Consider the following 20800-nt stretch of genomic DNA (forward strand, 5'->3'; position numbering starts at 1 on the left):
TCTCTCTTTTGGAAAGGTAGCCGCAATTGAAGGCCATAAGTGCCTTTAAATAGGGCTCAGGCCCAAAGATTTAGAGTTTCTGTCCACAGCGCGAACTCGTCGAGTCGACTCACCGACTCGTCGAGTCCATTCATTAATCCGAGTCATTAGTCGCGACCTTACTCGACGAGTTTAGTCGTCAAGTCGTCGAGTCCCTCTTCTTAACTCAAGAATAAATACTTAAATTATGATACCTGGAAATCCGGATGTTACAATTCTCCCCCACTAGAATCAGACTTCGCCCTCGAAGTCTTGCTCTGCAAACAACTCTGGATGCTGCTCTCGCATCTCCGACTCCGGCTCCCAAGTCAGCTCGGACCCTCTCCGATGCTGCCACTGGAGCTGAACCAGGGGCACCTCCTTGTTCCTCAGAACCTTGATCTTCTGATCCAAGATCGCAATCGGCCTCTCAATGTAATTCAGGCTCGCATCCACCTGAATATCCTCTAGCGGTACTACTACCGTCTCATCGGCTATACACTTCCTCAACTGGGATACGTGGAAAGTATCATGAATTTGGCTCAACTCCGCAGGTAACTCTAAACGGTATGCTACCTTACCCACTCTCGCGGTCATCCTGAACGGACCGATGTATCAGGGCCCCAGCTTGCCCCTCTTCCTGAATCGGATCACTCCTTTACAAGGAGATACCTTCAGGAGTACGAAATCTCCAACCTGGAACTCGAGCTCGGATCGCCGCCTATCCGCATAACTCTTCTGGCGGCTCTGGGCTGTCAGTAACCTCTATCTGACCTGCTGAATCTGCTCGGTCATCTTCAGCACTATCTCAGTGCTGCCCATAACTCTCTGCCCCACCTCTCCCCAACAGATGGGAGTTCTACACCTCCTCCTGTATAAAAGCTCAAAGAGAGGCATACCTATACTCGAATGGTGGTTGTTGTTGTAAGAAAACTCAGCCAAAGGTAGGTATGTGTCCCAACCTCCCCCGAAGTCCATAACACATGCTCGAATCATGTCCTCGAGCGTCTGAATCGTCCGCTCACTCTGTCCATCCGTCTGTGGGTGGTAAGCAGTACTGAAGTTGCAATCTCGTTCCCAACTCCTCATGGAACTTCTTCCAGAACCTGGAAGTGAAACGTACATCTTGATCTGACACAATCGAGATCGGCACTCCATGCCGTGACACTACCTCCCTCACATATATCTCTGCCAGCCTCTCTGCAGAAGAGCTCTCACTAATAGCAAGGAAATGAGCGCTCTTCGTCAGCCGATCCACAATCACCCAAATTGCATCAACACCTCTCGCGGTCCTCGGCAATTTGGTGATAAAATCCATAGAAATCTGTTCCCACTTCCACTGGGGAACCTCTAATGGCTATAATTTGCCATGCGGACGCTGGTGCTCGGCCTTAACCCGGCGACAGGTCAAGCACCTCTCTACCACCCATGCAACATACCTCTTCATACAAGGCCACCAGTAGTCTCTCTTCAGGTCCAAATACATCTTAGTGGCCCCGGGATGGATCGAGAATCTCGATCTATGCGCCTCCTCCATCAGAGTGCTACGTGCCCCACCCGTATACGGTACCCAAATCCGTCCGCGAAAGGTCATAAGCCCTCGGTTATCCGTCACAAACTCGGATACCTGCCCAATCACCCGCTCTCTTTTGCGGTTCTCCGGTCTCACAGCCTCTGCCTGAGCCTCTCGGATGGTATCCAATACCGGAGTCAATACCGTCATCCTCATGCATATATCTCAAATCGGGGCACTCTCCGCCCTGCGGCTCAGAGCATCGGCTACCACGTTAGCCTTGCTCGGGTGGTACATGATCTCACAGTCGTAATCCTTTACCACATCCAACCATCTCCTCTGGCGCAAATTCAGGTTGGGCTGGTCCATCAGATACTTCAAACTCTTATGGTCCGTGTATATGGTACACCGAATCCCATAAAAATAATGGTGCCATATCTTGAGGGCGAACACCACTTCCCCCAACTCCAAATCGTGGGTGGGATACCTTGTCTCATGAGGCTTCAGCTGCCTTGATGTGTATGCTATCACATGCCCTCTCTGCATAAGCACCGCACCCAACCCCGATATAGACGCATCACAATACACCACAAAATCCTCAATTCCTTCCGGAAGGGCTAACACTGGGGCTTCGCATAATCTCTGGCGAAGACAAACGAGGTCTGCTGCTCGGGACCCCAAGTAAAAGCAACGCCCTTCCGGGTCAATCTGGTGAGGGGAACGACAATCTCAAAGAAATCCTTGATAAATCTCCGATAATAGCCGGTCAACCCCAGAAACTCCTGATCTCGGTGGGGGGTCTCGGCACCTCCCAACTCATAACAGCCTCAATCTTGGCCGGATCGACCAATATCCCATTCTGATTAATGAGGTGTCCCAAGAACTGGACCTCTCGCAACCAGAAATCACACTTGGAGAATTTGGCATAAAGCCTCTTCGATCTCAATACTCCAAGGATCTCTCTCAAATGCTCCTCATCCTGCTCTCTAGATCTCGAATACACTAGAATATCGTCAATGAACACAATCACCGATCGATCCAACATCGGCCTGCACACTCGGTTCATGAGATCCATGAACGCTGCTGGTGCATTGGTGAGCCCAAAAGGCATCACCACAAACTCGTAATGTCCATAACGAGTCCTAAACGCCCTCTTCGGGATATCCTCATCACGCACCCTCATCTGATGATATCCAGACCTCAAGTCTATCTTGGAGAACCAAGATGCACCCTGCAACTGATCGAACAGATCGTCGATCCTCGGTAGTGGATAGCGGTTCTTGACCGTCAACTTGTTCAACTCCCGGTAATCATTGCACATCCGGTGTGAACCATCCTTTTTCTTGACAAAAAGGATCGGCGCTCCCCACGGCAAGCTACTCGGTCGGATGATACCCTTCCCTAGCAGCTCCTGAAGCTGCGAGGATAGCTCCTGCATCTCTGGTGGCGCAAGGCGATAGGGTGCCTTGGCGATAGGCGCCATCCCCGGAACCAAATCAATATGGAACTCCACCTTCCTCTCCGGAGGCACGCCCGACAACTCCTCGGGGAAAACATCTGGGAACTCACGCACTATCGGAACCTCCTCGACGGAACTCGGCCTCTCTGCGGCAACTCATGTATCCATCACATAGGCTACATACCCTCTACAGCCCCGCTGTAGACTCTGTCTCGCCCTGGCAGCCGAGCAAAAAGATGACCCAGATCGGGTACCCTCATCATACACCGTAAGTACTCCCCCACTAGGGCCTCGTATGGTCACCAACTGACGCTCGCAGTCGATAACAGCTCCAAATCGGCTCAACCAGTCCATGCCCACGATGACACAGACATCCCCCATCGCAATCGGTACCAAATCTATCGGGAACTCAACGCCGAAAATCTTGAGTACACATCCTCGAATCACATCAGCAGCAAAAACCGCTCGCTCATCAGCTATGGAAACTCGCAGAGGTCGACTCAACGCCTCTCGCCGGATACTGATGTGCTGACTAAACGCTAAGGACACGAAAGATCGACTCGCACCCGAGTCAAATAACACCAAGGCAGGTACAAAATTTACAAGGAAAGTACCTATGCATACCACAATATAAGCACAATATCTCGAACTCAGAATAAGTAATTAAAAGAATACATACCAGCCACGACATTGGGCGCTGCGCGGACCTCCTCCGCTGTCAACTGAAAGGCTCTCCCGCGAGCCTTTGGTGCCTCGACCTTCGCTGGCCAGATCATCGGTAGCTCTAGCAGCAGGTGCAGATCCCTATGCTGATCCCTAAAGTAACTGTGGGCACTTGGCTTTCCGATGGCCCGTCTGGTTGCAGTGAAAGCAAACCGAAAATCCCTTGGGGCAATCCCTCGCAATATGCCCCTCATTCCCACACTTGAAGCACACACCTGCACTGCACGTCCCATCATGAATCTTGTCGCACTTCCCACAAGTGCAGCCCTTCTGGCCTCCAGACCTCGAATCAGCGGGCCTTGCCCGCTTGGCTGCCGGTTGAGACTGTGCCGGCCGCTTATCCCTCCTCTGAGACTCTGCCTCCTCCCTGGCCTGAGTCTCCAGCTCAATCTCCCTCTTCCGAGCATTTGCCTGGAGCTCAACAAATGTTCGGTATGTCAAGTTCGCCACGAACTCACGAATGTCTCTCCTCAGTATGCTCAGATAACGGCTCATACGTGTCTGCTCAGAAGACACGTGCTCAGGGCAAAACAACGCCCTCTCATGAAACATCCGCGTAATCGTTGTCACAGACTCAGTTCCCTGCTTGAGGGACAAGAACTCCTGGGCTAAACATTCCCTCTCCACCGGGGTAACATACTCATCTCGAAACATAGTGGTGAACCTCTCCCAAGTCACCGCTGTAATCTCTGCAGGAGTGAAATCAGCCGTCACAAACTTCCACCAATCCTTCGCTCCCAAGCGAAGCTGGTTCAGCGTGAACCGTACCCTCAGATGCTCTGGACAAGAACATGTGTAGAAGCACCCCTCGATGTCAGAGATCCACCTCATCGCGGCTATCAGATCCTGAGTCCCATCAAACTCTGGTGGCTTCATGTTGCTGAACTCTCGATACAGCAACGAGTCACCCCCTGTGGCCTGGCAGCGGCGACGGCTGCGGTGGCTGCAGCAACAACAGCCTCGGTAAGAGTGGCATATTGCTCGTCAAATGTCTCAATTAACGTGGTCTTGATAGACCCAAACATCTCTGTAATCTCAGCTCGAATGGCTGCGGCCACTTCCTCGTGAATCAACCTACGAATCTCCTCATCACTGGTACCACTGCCTCCTGGGTTGTGGCGCATACCCACCATGATGTCTCTGAAACACAACACAAAAGAAATCAGAGACTCGCTCGAGTATACTCGCACTCGATCACTCAACCCTACTTGTTCCTTAGTACCCTAAGGATTCTTACTTGGGCTGCCCATTGATCCGGTGTTTCTAGTAGTACAGGCCCTATACTACCTTCCACACCACATCAGTATTCACCCCAAATCCTCCTCCTAGGATCCCAGAGCACAAGTACTCTATATCTCGCTAATCACAGGCTACCCTCAAGTAGACCTCTCATAAGCTCCTCGCTGCTACCTACTCACTCTCGAAGTATCTCATAGCAGTAGTAATCTCCTAGGCTAAGGCATCACAATTCAGGCCACACTAGTCCTAGATATGAATACCTAGCCTGCTCTAGCATGCATAACATATCACATAATATCTCATAACACATAATATAAGGGTATTTTGGGAAATCACCGTTCGGGCGCTGGCCGATCGTAAACACTGTTCCGTTCTGCTTGTCTCAAAATCTTTTACTCTTTTAGAAAAATTGTTTATTTTATGAAGAATTTTCTCAAATCCTCAGTTTGATTTCAGATACGTCCGAAGGTGCATCCGAATCCCTCAAACCAAGGCTCTGATACCAACTTGTAACGACGTAAATTTTCAAAACAATTTTTCATTTTTCAAACATAACATATCTCACATAAATCCTCTCAACTCAAGTGTATCAAATGTTATCACGGTAAAACATATCCCAGAATCTCAAATACAAAATCCTCTGCCAGTGTGTACAAATCATGTCGGCGCCTTCCCGCGATCCTCACTAGTACCTGAAACATATATCACATAACACGGTAAGCATAAATGCTTAGTGAGTTCCCCAAAATACCACATACAACACATAAGCCACTCGAGGCTATAACTCGGTAAGAGCCTCCGGTCAATGTGTCTCAGCGGGACCCTCTAGTCCCGTAGCTCGTTGGACCCTCCAGTCCGGTCTAGCTCGTTGGACCCTCCGGTCCGGTCTAAATCGTTGGACCCTCCGGTCCGGTCTATATACACATAGCATACATATATCACAATGCACATAAACTCAACATACACATAACACATAAGACCCCCCGGTCTGCACATAGATACCACTCTAGGTAATGTATAGTGAGAAGACTCACCTCGTATGATGACTAGTAAACCCTCGTGCTCGATATCCTCTATCTAGCCTCCGCCTATCAAAATGATAATATCTCTAATCAATACTCTCCTCATGTTCTCATCTCTAAGGAATGGGTAGAAAACCATTCCACCCTTCCATGGCCTCTCTCTTGAATCAGTTTAACTAACCCCCAAGGTCAACTGAAGTCAACTCTAGTCAACGGTCCAACTTTGACCAGACTCGTCGAGTGCACTCGGTTGACTTGGCGAGTCCATGCGCATCTTCTGAATCCTTCTAAGGCCTCACTCGGCTCGTCGAGTTAACCTCCCAACCCGACGGGTTACCACTGGTCACGAATCGCGGGGCAACACGATCCGACTCGTCGAGTTCTCTCATGGACTCGGCGAGTTTCCTCCATGACAATACTCTTTTGACCTTCGGAGGTCAAATCTGTTTCTCTAACTTATAGATCTGACATTCTAACACCCAAAAGTCACGTAAAGGTCTGAACTTGGTGTCAATGCATGGTGTATTTTGCATTATATACCATAGAAACCCCATTATTGCTTCCTAGCTTCAAAACCCTATGATTACTCGACTAAAGCTTCAAACTTTCTGATTCTCTGGACCTAGGAAGGTCCAGATCTATCACACAACTTGAAAGAGGGTTTTGATGCATTCAAGACCCCAAAAATGAAGTGGTTCAAGCCCTAACCCCAAAATGGAATCAACACAATAGGAAAGAAGAGGGGTTCGATTTGGTACCTCAGAATGAAGCCCCTTGCTTGAATATCTCAGAACAACAACCTCCTCTGGTCCTTCTTGCTGGAACTCTTCTCTTCCTTAGCAAAATCACACCAAATAGCTCAAGATAGCTCTTTCCCTCACTCTACACACTCAAGCTCGCTAGGGTTCTCTCTTCTGGAAAGGTAGCCGCAATTGAAGGCCATAAGTGCCTTTAAATAGGGCTCAGGCCCAAAGATTTAGGGTTTCTGTCCACAGCGCAGACTCGTCGAGTCGACTCACCGACTCGTCGAGGCCATTCATTAATCCGAGTCATCAGTCGCGACCTTACTCGACGAGTTTAGGCGTCAACTTGTCGAGTCCCTATTCTTAACTCAAGAATAAATACTTAAATTATGATACCTGGAAATCCGGATGTTACAAAATGAGACAGTGTTTCTGGATCCAATACTTCTTCTTCAAGCCAAGCAACTCCTAATTCCTTAGCTCCTTCAACATGCACCAAAATTGAACCTTCAAGGCTCTCCCCAAGCTCACACACTCAACAATGGAAGACAATGCTGGAATTTAGGGTTTGTGGACAGAGGAGGCTGGCAAGGAGGCCAGCCAAGGGACTTAAGGTCTTTAAATAGGGTGCAACACCCTGAAAATTTGGGTTTATTAATCAGCGTCCAACTCGTCTAGTCCCCTTCACCAACTCGCCGAGTTGGTCCATAAAAACGTGCATCCCAGAAGCCTCCAACACGTCGAGTTTCCCACCATCAACTCGCCGTGTTGGTCCCTAGGAAAGGGGATTTATTTCCACAATTAATCTTCTAGATTCCGGGTGTTACAACTTTCACCCACTTAAATTAGATTTCGTCCTCGAAATCAATCCTTACCATTCTTGACACGCTAAACAACCTGAGCAACACGACCACAACCTCGAGCATACCCCGACCTTCCTAAGGCAACCGAAACCATCCCTCGCAAGGCTCCCCAACCTGCAGATGGACAAATCCTTTCACTACCTGAAAATTATCCCTTGAAAAATAACCATATCTACTCAAACTGAGACCTGAAGTCTCGAGATGGTCTGACTCCCTAACAGACCACCCATACTGGACCATTGTTGAATCCATCCCACTTAATTTCCCAACTGACTATTCAACTTCTGATACTTGAGATTCCCATGAGAAACATAATCACAGATCATTAATCCCTGTACAACACTTATACTTGACAAGGGCTCGGATAATCCTTTGAGTAGGAGACTCATCCCTACAACGGTTAGACTCAGACGAGAGCTGCGCAACATGATCAAATCATCAAATCTGAGATTATCCAATCCCAACTGCAAGCGACCTAACATCTCCTTCGAATAACAAGCTACTCCACACATAAGTTCCAAATCAATAGGACTGCCCTGACTTATATGGATGCCCTTCACCAATAAAACCAATCCAAGATACAATCACGAGAGTTGGATCCATCATCAAACTGAATCCATTCATTACCCTTGAACCCTTCGACTGATGCCCTCAGCATATTGATAACCCAACCCTCAATCCACTTACACGAAAATCCAGCACAAAACACTTGCAATACCCGACTCGAGATCTCAACCAAAACCAACCCGATACTCAACTCATAAACCGAGATCCATAGATCTACACTTGCATTTCACCCAATACCTTCTGATAACGACAACCCTTGCTAGACCGAGATATAAAGGTTACCAACCCAACGTTGAGACTACCAGTCTCGCACCTAGTCCAACCACTAGGTTCCCAAGAGTCTAGATAACAAGGCTACCCAACCCAAACATCCTTCTGCACCACATACTAACCACACACTCAATCTTGAAATCCAAGATCCAATACCTTGACCCAACGGTCTCTACTAGGTCCCACCTGCATTGCCATAAACACACGGGCCTCGCCCACGGGTCCCACCCAAACTATATTACGGAGCGGCCTTACCCACAGATCCTACCCATCTAAAGTTACACAGGCCCAACTCCACCTCGGACCCCAATGGTCCTCAATCTAAAACAAGGAAACGTACCTCGACAATCTCGTATGTTGTGCCTACAACGTGAACTGATCCCCTCTAAGCTTGTGACCACCTCATCGATAGGCTACCTCAACTGATGAATGCTATGATCCCATCACAGTCTCACAAAACTTCTAACCAACCATGATTATCACCCCGGGTTTCATCACAACCAAACCTTCTCCACCCCAAATATCCTGAATCGAACCCGCATTCGACTAAAATCAATCAGGTGTTCAAGTCATGCTTCGAACCCCAAAGCCTTCATCAGACTAAAACAAGCAGCGAGGCTCTAACACAACCCTCGACCTGGATCCTTCCACCAACCTGTTATGCAAAACAAGAAGATGTCGACCAGCTGTTGGTAGTTCCCTAAACTCCCACTTACACATCCCCAATCTAAACGGCCACTTGGGTCGTCTCTCTTTCTGACCAGGATGTGAAAATTGCCCTAGTTCCACACCCGATCCAACTCCCGAAAATTATGATTGATTCTCCCCCACTTGGATTCGACGAAGCTCCTTCATCCTATAAGTCTGATGGATTCCCAACCCATCAAACCTCATATAGCATGAATCGCCTATGACCGGTGCTTACCAAAACTAGCATTCCATTACTAGCCAATCTCAACGATTGCCCAACTCCTGGGATCCGGAAGAATACTCTTGAGACCTTAACCAGTCTGATGATCCAAATCACCTCCCATGATACCATACCAATTCATTGAGTTCTTATGCTGGCGACTAAGTACCATAACCCTTGCCATGCTCTGACGAATATCCACTCCAATTTCCATCCTCAAAGAATTACTGAACTCCAACCAACTGCAACCCATGCGGATATAAAACTCCCCTTGCACTTCTGATGACCAATCAACTCATGCATCTGTCATTACCATCTACCTGCTACCACTCCTCTCCTAGAAACGGTAGTGCTTAAACTCACAAGTTCTTTTATAGACAATTGTTGATCTTACCAGAAAAGATGATAAAACCCCTGAACCCTGACTTCACTAGAGAACTAACCCGATAACCCTGACCATAGGTCCTCCAAGAAATACTCCTGAATTGATCCCGACTAAGACCCAGAACAACAACGGGACATGCTGAACCCACTCAACAAGATACGACCCACTTGAAGATTCGTCGAAGACTCGCGGTATGCAGAATGGCATATAACGACCCTCGATAACCCAGAAAATATCATAGAATCAACCCGAGATATAACTTATCCAACCCAAGCATAATCCAAAGCAATACCAACTCCTGATAACAACCCAGAAGAAAAACAGAAGATGACATACCCACAAAACATCTGAAGGAATCCTGACCTCCTCTCGAGTTACCCTGACCATCCTGAGGACATGGTACATAATTCCCCTTCCGATCCCAAATGGCAATAGGTAACAACAAGATCCTCCTTCCTGGAGGATTATAGAGATCCGCACGCTTTGGGCTCCAAATGAGCCCCAACTACCCTGCTATAAACTTGGCCCGAAAGGCCCCGAGATGACCATCCAAGAATTCCAAAATTCCCTTCATTGGCTGAACCAGATATCACCAAGGTCCAATCCGAAACACTGCGAGTAATCTCCCATGAGATGAACTCCCACAATTGTGCATCGATCGGTTCAATACCCACTGATGAGCCGAAACTAGAATCTGAACCCCATTCTTGAGTGGTCCACACCATACCGAAACAACATGCAGGAGATCCGAATATAAATCCTCATCCAAAAGGCTTCTTAGATTCTCCAAGACTCTCCCTGATTCGAGTATAGATCATGTGTTTTCAGTAGTACAGGCCCAATACTACCTTCCATACCTATCCATACCTTCTTCAAGAATCCTCCTGAATCCCCTAAACCACCTTCTCAATGCCATATACCAGCACTTGCTAACCCGCGTAACAAAAACACTGAAGCAATCCCTAGGTTTTCCTAGATTCCCGACCTCACCCTGCCATCAGCTGCTGAAGAACTCTTCATAATGTCAGTTAGCTACATTATGAACACAATCACATGCAACAGATCTTAGATAATCCTTCGAGTAATAGACTCATCCCAACAACGGTTAGACTCAAACGAGAGCTGCACAATAGGGTCAAATTCGTCACTCTGAGATTATCCAACTTTTGCCACATGTGACTTGACATATTCACTCAATAACTAACTCACATCACTTATGAGTTCCACAAAGCACAAAGCAAGCAACATTCGTGCAGTATCACTCCAATCCCACATACTACAACTCATACTAGGAGCTCATACTCTCGCTACTGATTGCCTTACACATAAAAATCACGCTCAATCCAGTATCCAATGCTTCCTATGCTACCAGACATCACATATCAGGCCAACCTATCACTAGCTAATCAGAACTAGCATGCAAGTCTACAAGCTCATACAATAGGTATACAAAGGCATCTCTCCTAGCATTCTAGCATGCAAAAACTAAGAAGATCTTTAGCCCTAACTAGCATGCGATTCCACAGATTCACAGATAAAAGCATAACAAATAACATGTATGGGTATTTTGGGAAAACTTACTTGAGCTCGGCTGATTGCATGCACCACACCCTTTCTTCTTTTAGAAAAATCCCTTTTCTAAAATATATTTCTTTTTGAAAAACTTTATCAAATCCTCAGTTTGAGTTCAGACACACCCGAGAGTGTGCCCGAATCCCTCAAACCAAGGCTCTGATACCATCTTGTAACGTCCCACTGATGAAAACATAAAATTTTCGTTTTTAGATTAATAAATCGTTAATACATATCAGTTACATAAAACCAAGGTAATCAAGATTTAGGAAAACATCATTGAATCAGAGTAAATCACAGAATGCGGAAACATATGGTGTGTGCTTTGCAATCATCCCGAGCTCTTCCATTTGAAAACCAAGGTACCTGAAACAGAAACTGAAAATCGTAAGCGCAAAGCTTAGTGAGTTCCCCAAGATACCTCTTACCATACATATCACATAACGGGCCCCGCCCAAATGAGATACGGGCCCCGCCCACACTCGAATAACGGACCCCACCCAATGAGATACGGGCCCCGCCCACACTCGCATAATGGGGTCCGCCCAAATGAGATACGGGCCCCGCCCACACTCGCATAACAATGAGATACGGGCCCCGCCCACACTCGCATAACGATGAGATACGGGCCCCGCCAAAATGAGATACGTGCCCTACCCACGCTCACATAACAATGAGATACGGGCCCCGCCCACACTCGCATAACGATGAGATACGGGCCCCGCCCACACTTGCATAACGGGCCCCGACCACTAAACATTCAATATAGCATATAATCATATAACATTCAAACACATGTGAAAATCACAAAGATAGTAGCATACCGCACAATCACCGGGCCCCGCCCACATACAAATCAATACATACACATGCAAGAGTCACACAGACAACTGACATCCTAACATAATAACCATGGGTCGGCATTGGTGCCTTCGACCCGCTAAACTCAGTGAGGAGACTCACCTCGCACTACTGAAGCTCACTGAAAAAATTCCCTAGTGTTATTTTGATCTGATAGCTCGGGGGTGTCGTCAGGGAAGCAACTAGGGATTTCTTTCAGTGAACGTCTGTATTCGAGGTGAGTCTTCTCACTATATCCATGGGTCGAAGACACCAATGCCGGCTCATTACGTGTTATGTGGTATGCTAGTTGTCTCTGTGATACTTACATGGAAGACCCAGGCGGATCCCATGGCAATTAGATGTCATACAATAGGGGAAATCCCATGGCATTCCCGGTAAAGACCATGGGGGAGCCCATGACATCATTGATAAAGACCATGGGGGAGCCCATGGCAACTATATGTAGGTGCATGATAATTTGTGGTTGTATGTGGTATGGTATTTCAGGGAACTCACTAAGCTTTGTGCTTACGATTTTTAGTTTATGTTTCAGGTAATCCGGTTTTCAAATGGAAGAGCTCAGGATGATTGTAGGGCACACACCACATGTTTCCGCATTCTGTGAATTACTCTGGTTTAATGATGTTTTTGCTAAATATTGGTTACTTTGGTTTTATGGAAACAATCTGTATTAAGGATTTATTAAACTAAAAACAAAAAAAAAATTATGTCCTTATTTTTGGGATGTTACACTAGATAAGAAAACAAAGACCTTACGCAATAAGGTAATCAGTCTGGTGAAAGTCCAGTGGCATCGCCGGAAAGGATCAGAATGGACCTGGGAGCCGGAAGAAGAGATGAGCAGCAACTACCCAGATTTATTTAGTTAGATTTCAGGGATGAAATACTTGTAAGTAGGGGAGAGTTGTAACACCCCATTTTTACCATTACTTTAGATTGTAATATGAAACGATTATTATAAATTCATTTGGGAGATACATTACTTATTAACCTTATTAATCTAAACTAAAGTCGTAGTAATCGTAAAAGCGATAGCACACCTAGTTAGAACACCCAAATATGACTTTGTATGAGGAGTTATGATTTTTAGAAGCTTCAGCGTACCAGTGTGAAACACAGAAACTTAAATTAAGATCAATTGATTGTTAGGAAAAATAATCTAAACGAGAGTCGTAGATCTCGTCCATACCTATCCGTCAATATAAAGACAGTCACGAATGGATATCGTATGACAGAGTTATGATTTTTACACGGATTTTAACAGTCTAAGCCTGTACAAATATAACTTTAAAAATAAAGTCAAAATTAGCCGACGGAGTCTAAACGAAAGTTGTAGATCTCGTCGATAGCTACGCGTCGATATAAAGCGCGTCGAAAACAGAGCACGAACGGAGCAGTTATGCAATTTTTGAGAAAACATAAATTCATTTGTGAAGACGCGCGCCTCGACAGCTTGCGTCGCGCACCTGGCACACCACCCAGATTTTGACATGTGTCACCACCCGTTGTTTGCCACGTCATCACTTTCGACCAGGTGCACGACACGCACCCGACCATGTGCGCGATGCGCAGTTGCGCACTCTTTCCTATCCTATAAATATTTTCGATTTCCAGCTATTTTCTACACACCCTTTCTCCTTTTCTCTTACGATACTTTCTAGATTTTAGCCCTTTACTCCCTAGTTCCTGGCTACTTTAGTGAGACCCTGCGGCATCGAAGAGACGACGATTAGAAGATCTCGGGTCAGAGTTCTTCCCGCATAATCCCGATTTCACTAGAAACTCTCTGTAAGTTAGGCTACACTTACTATGCTATAAGTGTAACTTGTATTTATATTCATAGTTGTAGTTATGACTATGTAAATAAAGATTTATCAGTAATCCTAGTAATAATACCGATCAATCAACTTACGAGAGAGGTGTCTAGAATGGTAATGTTGGCTTGGTTGTTGGATTTTAAAAAAGCTAAATGCCGAAATGATCATGTCTCCCAACTGTCCTGCATGGCTGATCCTTATTTGATAGAGCTATCGGTATTCATTGGTGATAAGTCTAACCTATATTACCAAATTGCCCTAGGGACTGATAAGCTCTAGTATTATATGTTAACACATGTTAGGCGCGTACTCTCCAGTTGAATCACTCGGTTAGCTGCTAACCATCTGAGAAACCGTCAAGTGAGTTTTTCTCACTAAATTATATACTCCAATATGTATCCTATGTATGTTAGGATATAGCTACCCTGTAGTATGCACTTAGGCAATTAGACTAGGATAGTTAGTTGTCTGTTATATGGACTGTTGTTATATGTTGATATGTATATACAGAGTTGATGGCGGACCAGATTCGTGTTGAAGGCCAATAGCCTTGGGCGGACTATCTTTATATTAAAGGCTAAGGGGAAGCGGACCAGCTACGTGTTGAAGGCTATATAGGGCGGACCAACTATATGCTGAAGGCCAAGGTGTAGACCAGCTATAAGCTAAAGGCCAATATGTGTATGCATTGTATGTATGTGGTATTTTGAGGGAGTTCACTAAGGTGCTATTTGTTTTTTCGAAGCGAAAATTCATGAAGTCTGCGGACCACCTCTGCAATCCTCTGCAGCAGAAGAGGTGGAACAAATGGTTGCAGCCCATAATAAGAAGCATGTTTGTTTTTTAACATCTGCAGACTGCTGCAGTAAACTGAAATTTAAATAAACTAATTTTATAAACTTAAAATAGTTCTCAACACCGAAATTTTAATAATTCTAGTCTTAAAACATTGAAAGAGTACTAAAAATAACATGTAAAAAAACAAAAATATAAAACTTTTTTAAAAAAAAAAACTTACAAAAATATAAAAGAAGCTAACAGCTTTATTCTAGAAAAAAAACTAATTTTAAAAAACATAAAAAAGAAAATAATAAAAAAATTAAGAAAGTATTGCAAACGATGTGTACAAAGTTCGTAAAAAATTACACACGTTAAAAAAGATGAAACTGAAACTGAAACTGAAAATATTATTAACGGAAACGGTAAAAAAATTAAAAAAATCAAAGCTTTTTTTTTTTAAATTAAGTTAAAAAAATTTGTGGAAACTATAATAAGAAATTGTATCAAATCCGTAAATAAAAGCTTTTTTTTTTAAATGTTTAAAAAAAAAAAGTTATACCAAAATTCTAAAAAAAACTTCAAAAAATTGAAAGCTGAAGAGGTTTGAAGAGGCAAGTCAAGTGCTGCGCCACGCAGCACACGCGCAAAGGTTTTGCAGTCTGAAGTCTTCCAAAAAACAAACTGCTGCGAGAGGGAAAGTGATGCGCGTGTGCTGCGCCGCGCAGCAGAAAGTGGTTTGAAGAGGTTTTTCTAAAAAACAAACAGCACCTAAGCCTCGACTTACAGTTGTTGAATAACTGTTTTACAGGTTGTTCTTGGATCAAGGAAAGGCTCTCGCATGACTGTACTTGCATCGAAAACAATAAATAATATTTAAGACTTCCGCTAAGACTCACTTTTATAATTAAATGTGTAATATAAAGTGTGTAAGACTTATAATTTGGATAAATAAAATTAAAAATTTGTCTTTGAAAATCAGGACGTTATATTGGGGTTAAAACAGAACAAGTTTGTATATATAATGGATTTTATGGAATAAACTCTTTTCATCTTCATCGAATTTTGGGTCTTTTAGTGGCACAAAACAAAACCATAATCTCTAATCTTCCATCAATACAAATTGCGAAATCGGATCGATATTTCTTTTAGTGGCAGAAAAAAATTTATAATATCATAATAAAACTTTTTTGGTGGTATTTAATAAATTGTATAACACAAAATAAATATTTTAAATGACATTTTTATATTATTGTGCCACTAATAAATATGAATATTAGTGACATAAATTGTTAAATGCCACTAAAGGTGTTAATTTTTATAGCGGTACATAAGATATGCCACTAAAAATATGATATAATGGCATAAACAAAATATGTCACTAAATATGTATGCTACTAAATGACGTTTTGTTTGTAGTGGCAACACGGTTAAGGGCTGACCACGACACGGTGGTCAAGAGGGTCAGGTCTGGTTTTGACCATGGCAAGGTCAACGTTTGTTACGACGCGTTGACCGTTGACTTTTTGACCGGTTGACTTTTGATCAAAGTTTACTGAAAGTGTATTTTAGACCATTGGGTAAGGGAAAAATGGTATTTTGCCCTAGTTAAGGATTAGGAAAAGAAAGACTCGTTTAGAGATGAAAGTTAAGAAGTATACCTTAATTGCTAAATTATAGTTAATTCATGTGTAGTGTTTCGAGGCGGTATTAATTCCATCTAGCTTGTTGTGTTGATTAGCTGAGGTCTCACGGACTTCCTTATTATATGAAATGCGTGATTATGTTATGCACGACCACGAACAACCACTTGCAGGGAAGTGTGGTCATTTTCGGGTTCATGGTTAGATTTGAGTTCATATATCTTCCATAACTCACCTACAGTTAAAATAAAAAACACATCAGCTAATAATTTACAATTTAGTGATTTAAACATACACAAAACCAGTTTACAATTTAGTGATTTAAACATGCTCCAAACCAGTGATGAACATGGACAGATAAACATATACATCACCAATTTCTAGTTATATATTTCGACCGACCGTTTTTCAAATATCCATACTTTTGCAAAAAAACAAAAAATAAATAAATAATCTCGTTTTTTTGTTCTTTCACGAAAACCATATGATTTAAATTTTACAATTTTACCGGAATACCCTTACCTACCTAACCCCCCTCGACTCGTCGAGAGCTTCCACCAAACCTGCCACCAATTCCCTCCTCCCTATTAATTGCCCCCATTCAGTCCCTCCACTCCACCTACAAACACAAACCAAGAACGCATACATTTTCATCAAAATGGCTCTTGCTAGTAACTCTAACCTCCTCACAAAATCTTTCCAAATCCATTCTCTCCCACCACAACTGAAATCTGTCTCCTCCACCACCACCACCTCCGCCGCACCCACCGCCACCGCCAGATCCATCCAACCAATCTTCGCCGTCCATTCTCCCGACCCATCGAAGACCCCCATTGACAAATCATCATCAAAACCTGCTTCCCCAGCCACCGCCGCTACCGCCACCACCACCACCCCAACAACCGCCCCAAATACAAAAAAACCCAAACAATGGACCATCGAAAGCTGGAGAACCAAAAAGGCCCTACAACTTCCGGAATACCCGGATCAAATCGAGCTCGAATCGGTGCTCCAAACCCTGGATTCCTTCCCGCCGATCGTATTTGCCGGGGAGGCACGTAACCTTGAGGAGGGGCTGGGTGAGGCTGCTATGGGAAATGCGTTTCTTTTACAAGGTGGTGATTGTGCTGAGAGTTTCAAGGAGTTTAATGCAAACAACATTCGTGATACGTTCAGAGTCATTCTTCAAATGGGTGCTGTTTTGATGTTCGGTGGTCAAATGCCCGTTATCAAGGTCACATTTTTTTTTAATTTTTAAATTCCATTATTCATTTTACCTCTTTTTCGTATGTGATTTTAAGCTTACACATCGAAACTTTTAAATACTCTTGGCTATCACATGAAATCTGAATCATGAAAACATTCCAACATATCTGAATTTTTTAATTTTTAAAGCTATGATCTTTGTGGAGTGTAGTAAATGGAGTGTAGTAAAGCCTTTTGATTGATTTAATATAACATAAGTATGAACACATGCGAATATCTGTGGAACTAAATTATGCGACTTGCTTTCATTTTCATAGTGTGAATATCGCATGAATATATCTTGGTATGCCACGTAGTTCTTTTTCAAAGTTAAAACAGTTAGATAATTCATCATAATCTATAAAAGATGATCTTTATGGATGGTGTTAAAGCTTTTTGAAAGATTTAGTTAATCTAAATTATGAATTACACTGAAATTGATTTTGGATTGTGGGAATTTGAGGAAACCAGGTAGGAAGAATGGCTGGACAATTTGCAAAGCCTAGATCGGATCCTTTTGAGGAAAAAGATGGAGTGAAATTACCAAGTTATCGAGGGGATAATGTTAATGGTGATGCATTTGATTTGAAGTCCCGAACACCCGATCCTCAAAGATTGATTAGAGCATACACCCAATCTGCAGCTACTCTTAATCTTTTGAGGGCTTTTGCTACGGGAGGTTATGCAGCTATGCAAAGGGTTAATCAATGGAATCTTGATTTTTCGGAACATAGCGAACAAGGTGACAGGTATGTTGAATTTACTTAATTGCCCCTTTATGATTAGGATATGTTTTCATATCGTATATGTGCATGGGCGTTGTGTTTAGTTATTTGCATGAAAATTGCCCCTAAACCTTTTACAACTTTGTCCACTTATATCTTTCTTCTTTTGATTTTCCCAAGTGTGCAATCATTTTCTCAATTACTTTTTTAAAATTATATAATTATGATGTGGTTTTTTGAATTGTTGCATGGTAGATACCGAGAGCTGGCTAGCAGAGTTGATGAGGCACTCGGGTTCATGTCTGCAGCCGGTTTGACCGTTGACCATCCAATCATGACCACCACCGATTTCTGGACATCACACGAGTGCTTGCACTTGCCATATGAGCAATCTCTTACTCGTTTGGATTCAACTTCTGGCTTGTACTATGATTGCTCTGCTCATTTCCTTTGGGCTGGGGAACGAACTCGTCAGTTGGATGGTGCCCATGTCGAGTTTCTAAGAGGAATCGCAAATCCCCTTGGAATTAAGGTATTGATCTTCACATACATTTTGCCTGATACAGCATTGTATCAGGCACAATGTACTAACAGTTGTATCAGACACATGGTACATGTGTTTGATACAACTGTTAACACAGTTGTATCAGGCACAAGGTACATGTGTCTGATACGGAATGGAAACATCCATTCCGTATCAGACACATTGTGATTATAGAGAGCTAACATGTGTTTTTGAAAAGGTGAGTGACAAGATGGATCCAAGTGAGTTGGTGAAGCTCATCGATATTTTGAATCCCGAGAACAAAGCGGGAAGGATTACAATAATAACAAGAATGGGAGCGGAGAACATGAGAGTGAAACTTCCCCATCTTATTAGAGCGGTTAGAAGAGCGGGTCAAATCGTGACATGGGTCTCGGATCCTATGCATGGCAACACCATCAAGGCTCCGTGTGGTCTCAAGACTCGACCCTTCGATGCTATTAGGGTAACACTCTCATCCTGCTACTTGTATATTTACTTTCTTTATTAACATTGCAATTTATAATTTGTCCCCCCCGGATAAATGATGTTTAAAAAAAAGATAAATTGTGGTATATAGCAACATACTTTACTCTTGCTACCAATATAGGCAATGTATTTTTTTTTCGCTTATTAGCAACGTGCTTAATTACTTTTGTTTGTAGTGGCAACATACATAAATTCATATATAAAACTTGTAAAATGCTTAAATTTTTTTGATTCTACATAATTGTTATTATCGGTAAAGAAATTTAAGTATGTTACTATTATTGGTAAGTAATTGTAAGTAAATTGCTATTACGGGTTTATATATTGCTATTATAAAGTCTTATAATAATAAATCATACATGGAATCTTGTTTGTACTAGGCGGAAGTGAAAGCATTTTTTGATGTGCATGAGCAAGAAGGAAGCCACCCGGGAGGAGTTCATCTTGAAATGACGGGACAAAATGTGACAGAGTGCATTGGTGGATCTGGATCCACAACAGTGACCTTTGATGACCTTGGATCGCGATACCACACACACTGTGACCCAAGGCTTAATGCCTCTCAAGCACTAGAGCTATCCTTTATAATCGCAGAGCGCTTAAGAAAGAGGAGAATGAAGCAATGTTAAGAACCAATTAGTTAGTTTCTTTTAAAACATTTATGTTGTTGTAGACTTTTTGTAGTTCATAAGTTATGGTAATAACAAGAGCCAATGAGTTAGTTTCTTTTAAAACGTTTATGTTGTTGTAGATTTTTTGTAGTTCATAAGTTATGATAATAACAAGAGCCAATGAGTTAGTTTCTTTTAAAACATTTATGTTGTTGTAGACATTTTTGTAGTTCATAAGTTATGGTAATAACGCGTTGTGTTATTAAGAAATTTTTAATGATATGAGCAATGGGTTATATCCTGACAAGCTTTTTGATGTGGTTATCTCAATTATAATCATTTTTATAATTACAATATGTCATATAATCCTTAATGGAATGAGAAAAATACCACTATCCTAGTGAATGTCAATCAAGTGATCAACTAGGGGAAGATTGTTCCATTTCATTCCTTTGTTGCTTTTTACTATATTGATAAGAACTAAATTCTCTGAATATATTGATAGAAGTTGAGAGGTTAACATCCATATTTGATTGAAACTGACTGATGTTCTTAGATTGAAACCTACATTGATTTGGTTAATAACACAAGGGGGAAAAAACACACTTCATCACACAAAAAAGAACCCAAAGAAATAAATGTTGTAGATTGCATCCATATCTCTATACAATATCTTACGGATTACGAAAATAACAAGCACACCAAACACAAACCTACAAAAAGAAAGAAAATCACATAAAGAAATGCCTAAGATTGCAGCCCATAAAACCTACAGATAAATATTGTAAAATTTATTTTATACAAATATGATGTAACTTCTAT

General features: G+C 43.0%; 1 protein-coding gene across 1 annotated transcript; it reads left to right on the forward strand.

Annotated features, from left to right (window-relative positions):
* Positions 1–16985: 16985 nt before the first annotated feature.
* On the forward strand, positions 16986–20181 carry LOC145137339 (phospho-2-dehydro-3-deoxyheptonate aldolase 1, chloroplastic-like). The gene is made up of 5 exons (XM_079071485.1): positions 16986–17619; positions 18102–18379; positions 18611–18887; positions 19099–19344; positions 19748–20181. Exons 1-5 carry the CDS (start codon positions 17044–17046, stop codon positions 19994–19996), a joined length of 1626 nt encoding a protein of 541 aa, XP_078927611.1. The 5' UTR covers positions 16986–17043; the 3' UTR covers positions 19997–20181.
* Positions 20182–20800: the final 619 nt, after the last annotated feature.

The sequence above is a fragment of the Lactuca virosa genome, chromosome 9 (genome assembly GCF_052849685.1).
Source record: "Lactuca virosa cultivar CGN04683 chromosome 9, Lactuca_virosa_CGN04683_v6, whole genome shotgun sequence".
Lineage (NCBI taxonomy): Eukaryota > Viridiplantae > Streptophyta > Magnoliopsida > Asterales > Asteraceae > Lactuca > Lactuca virosa.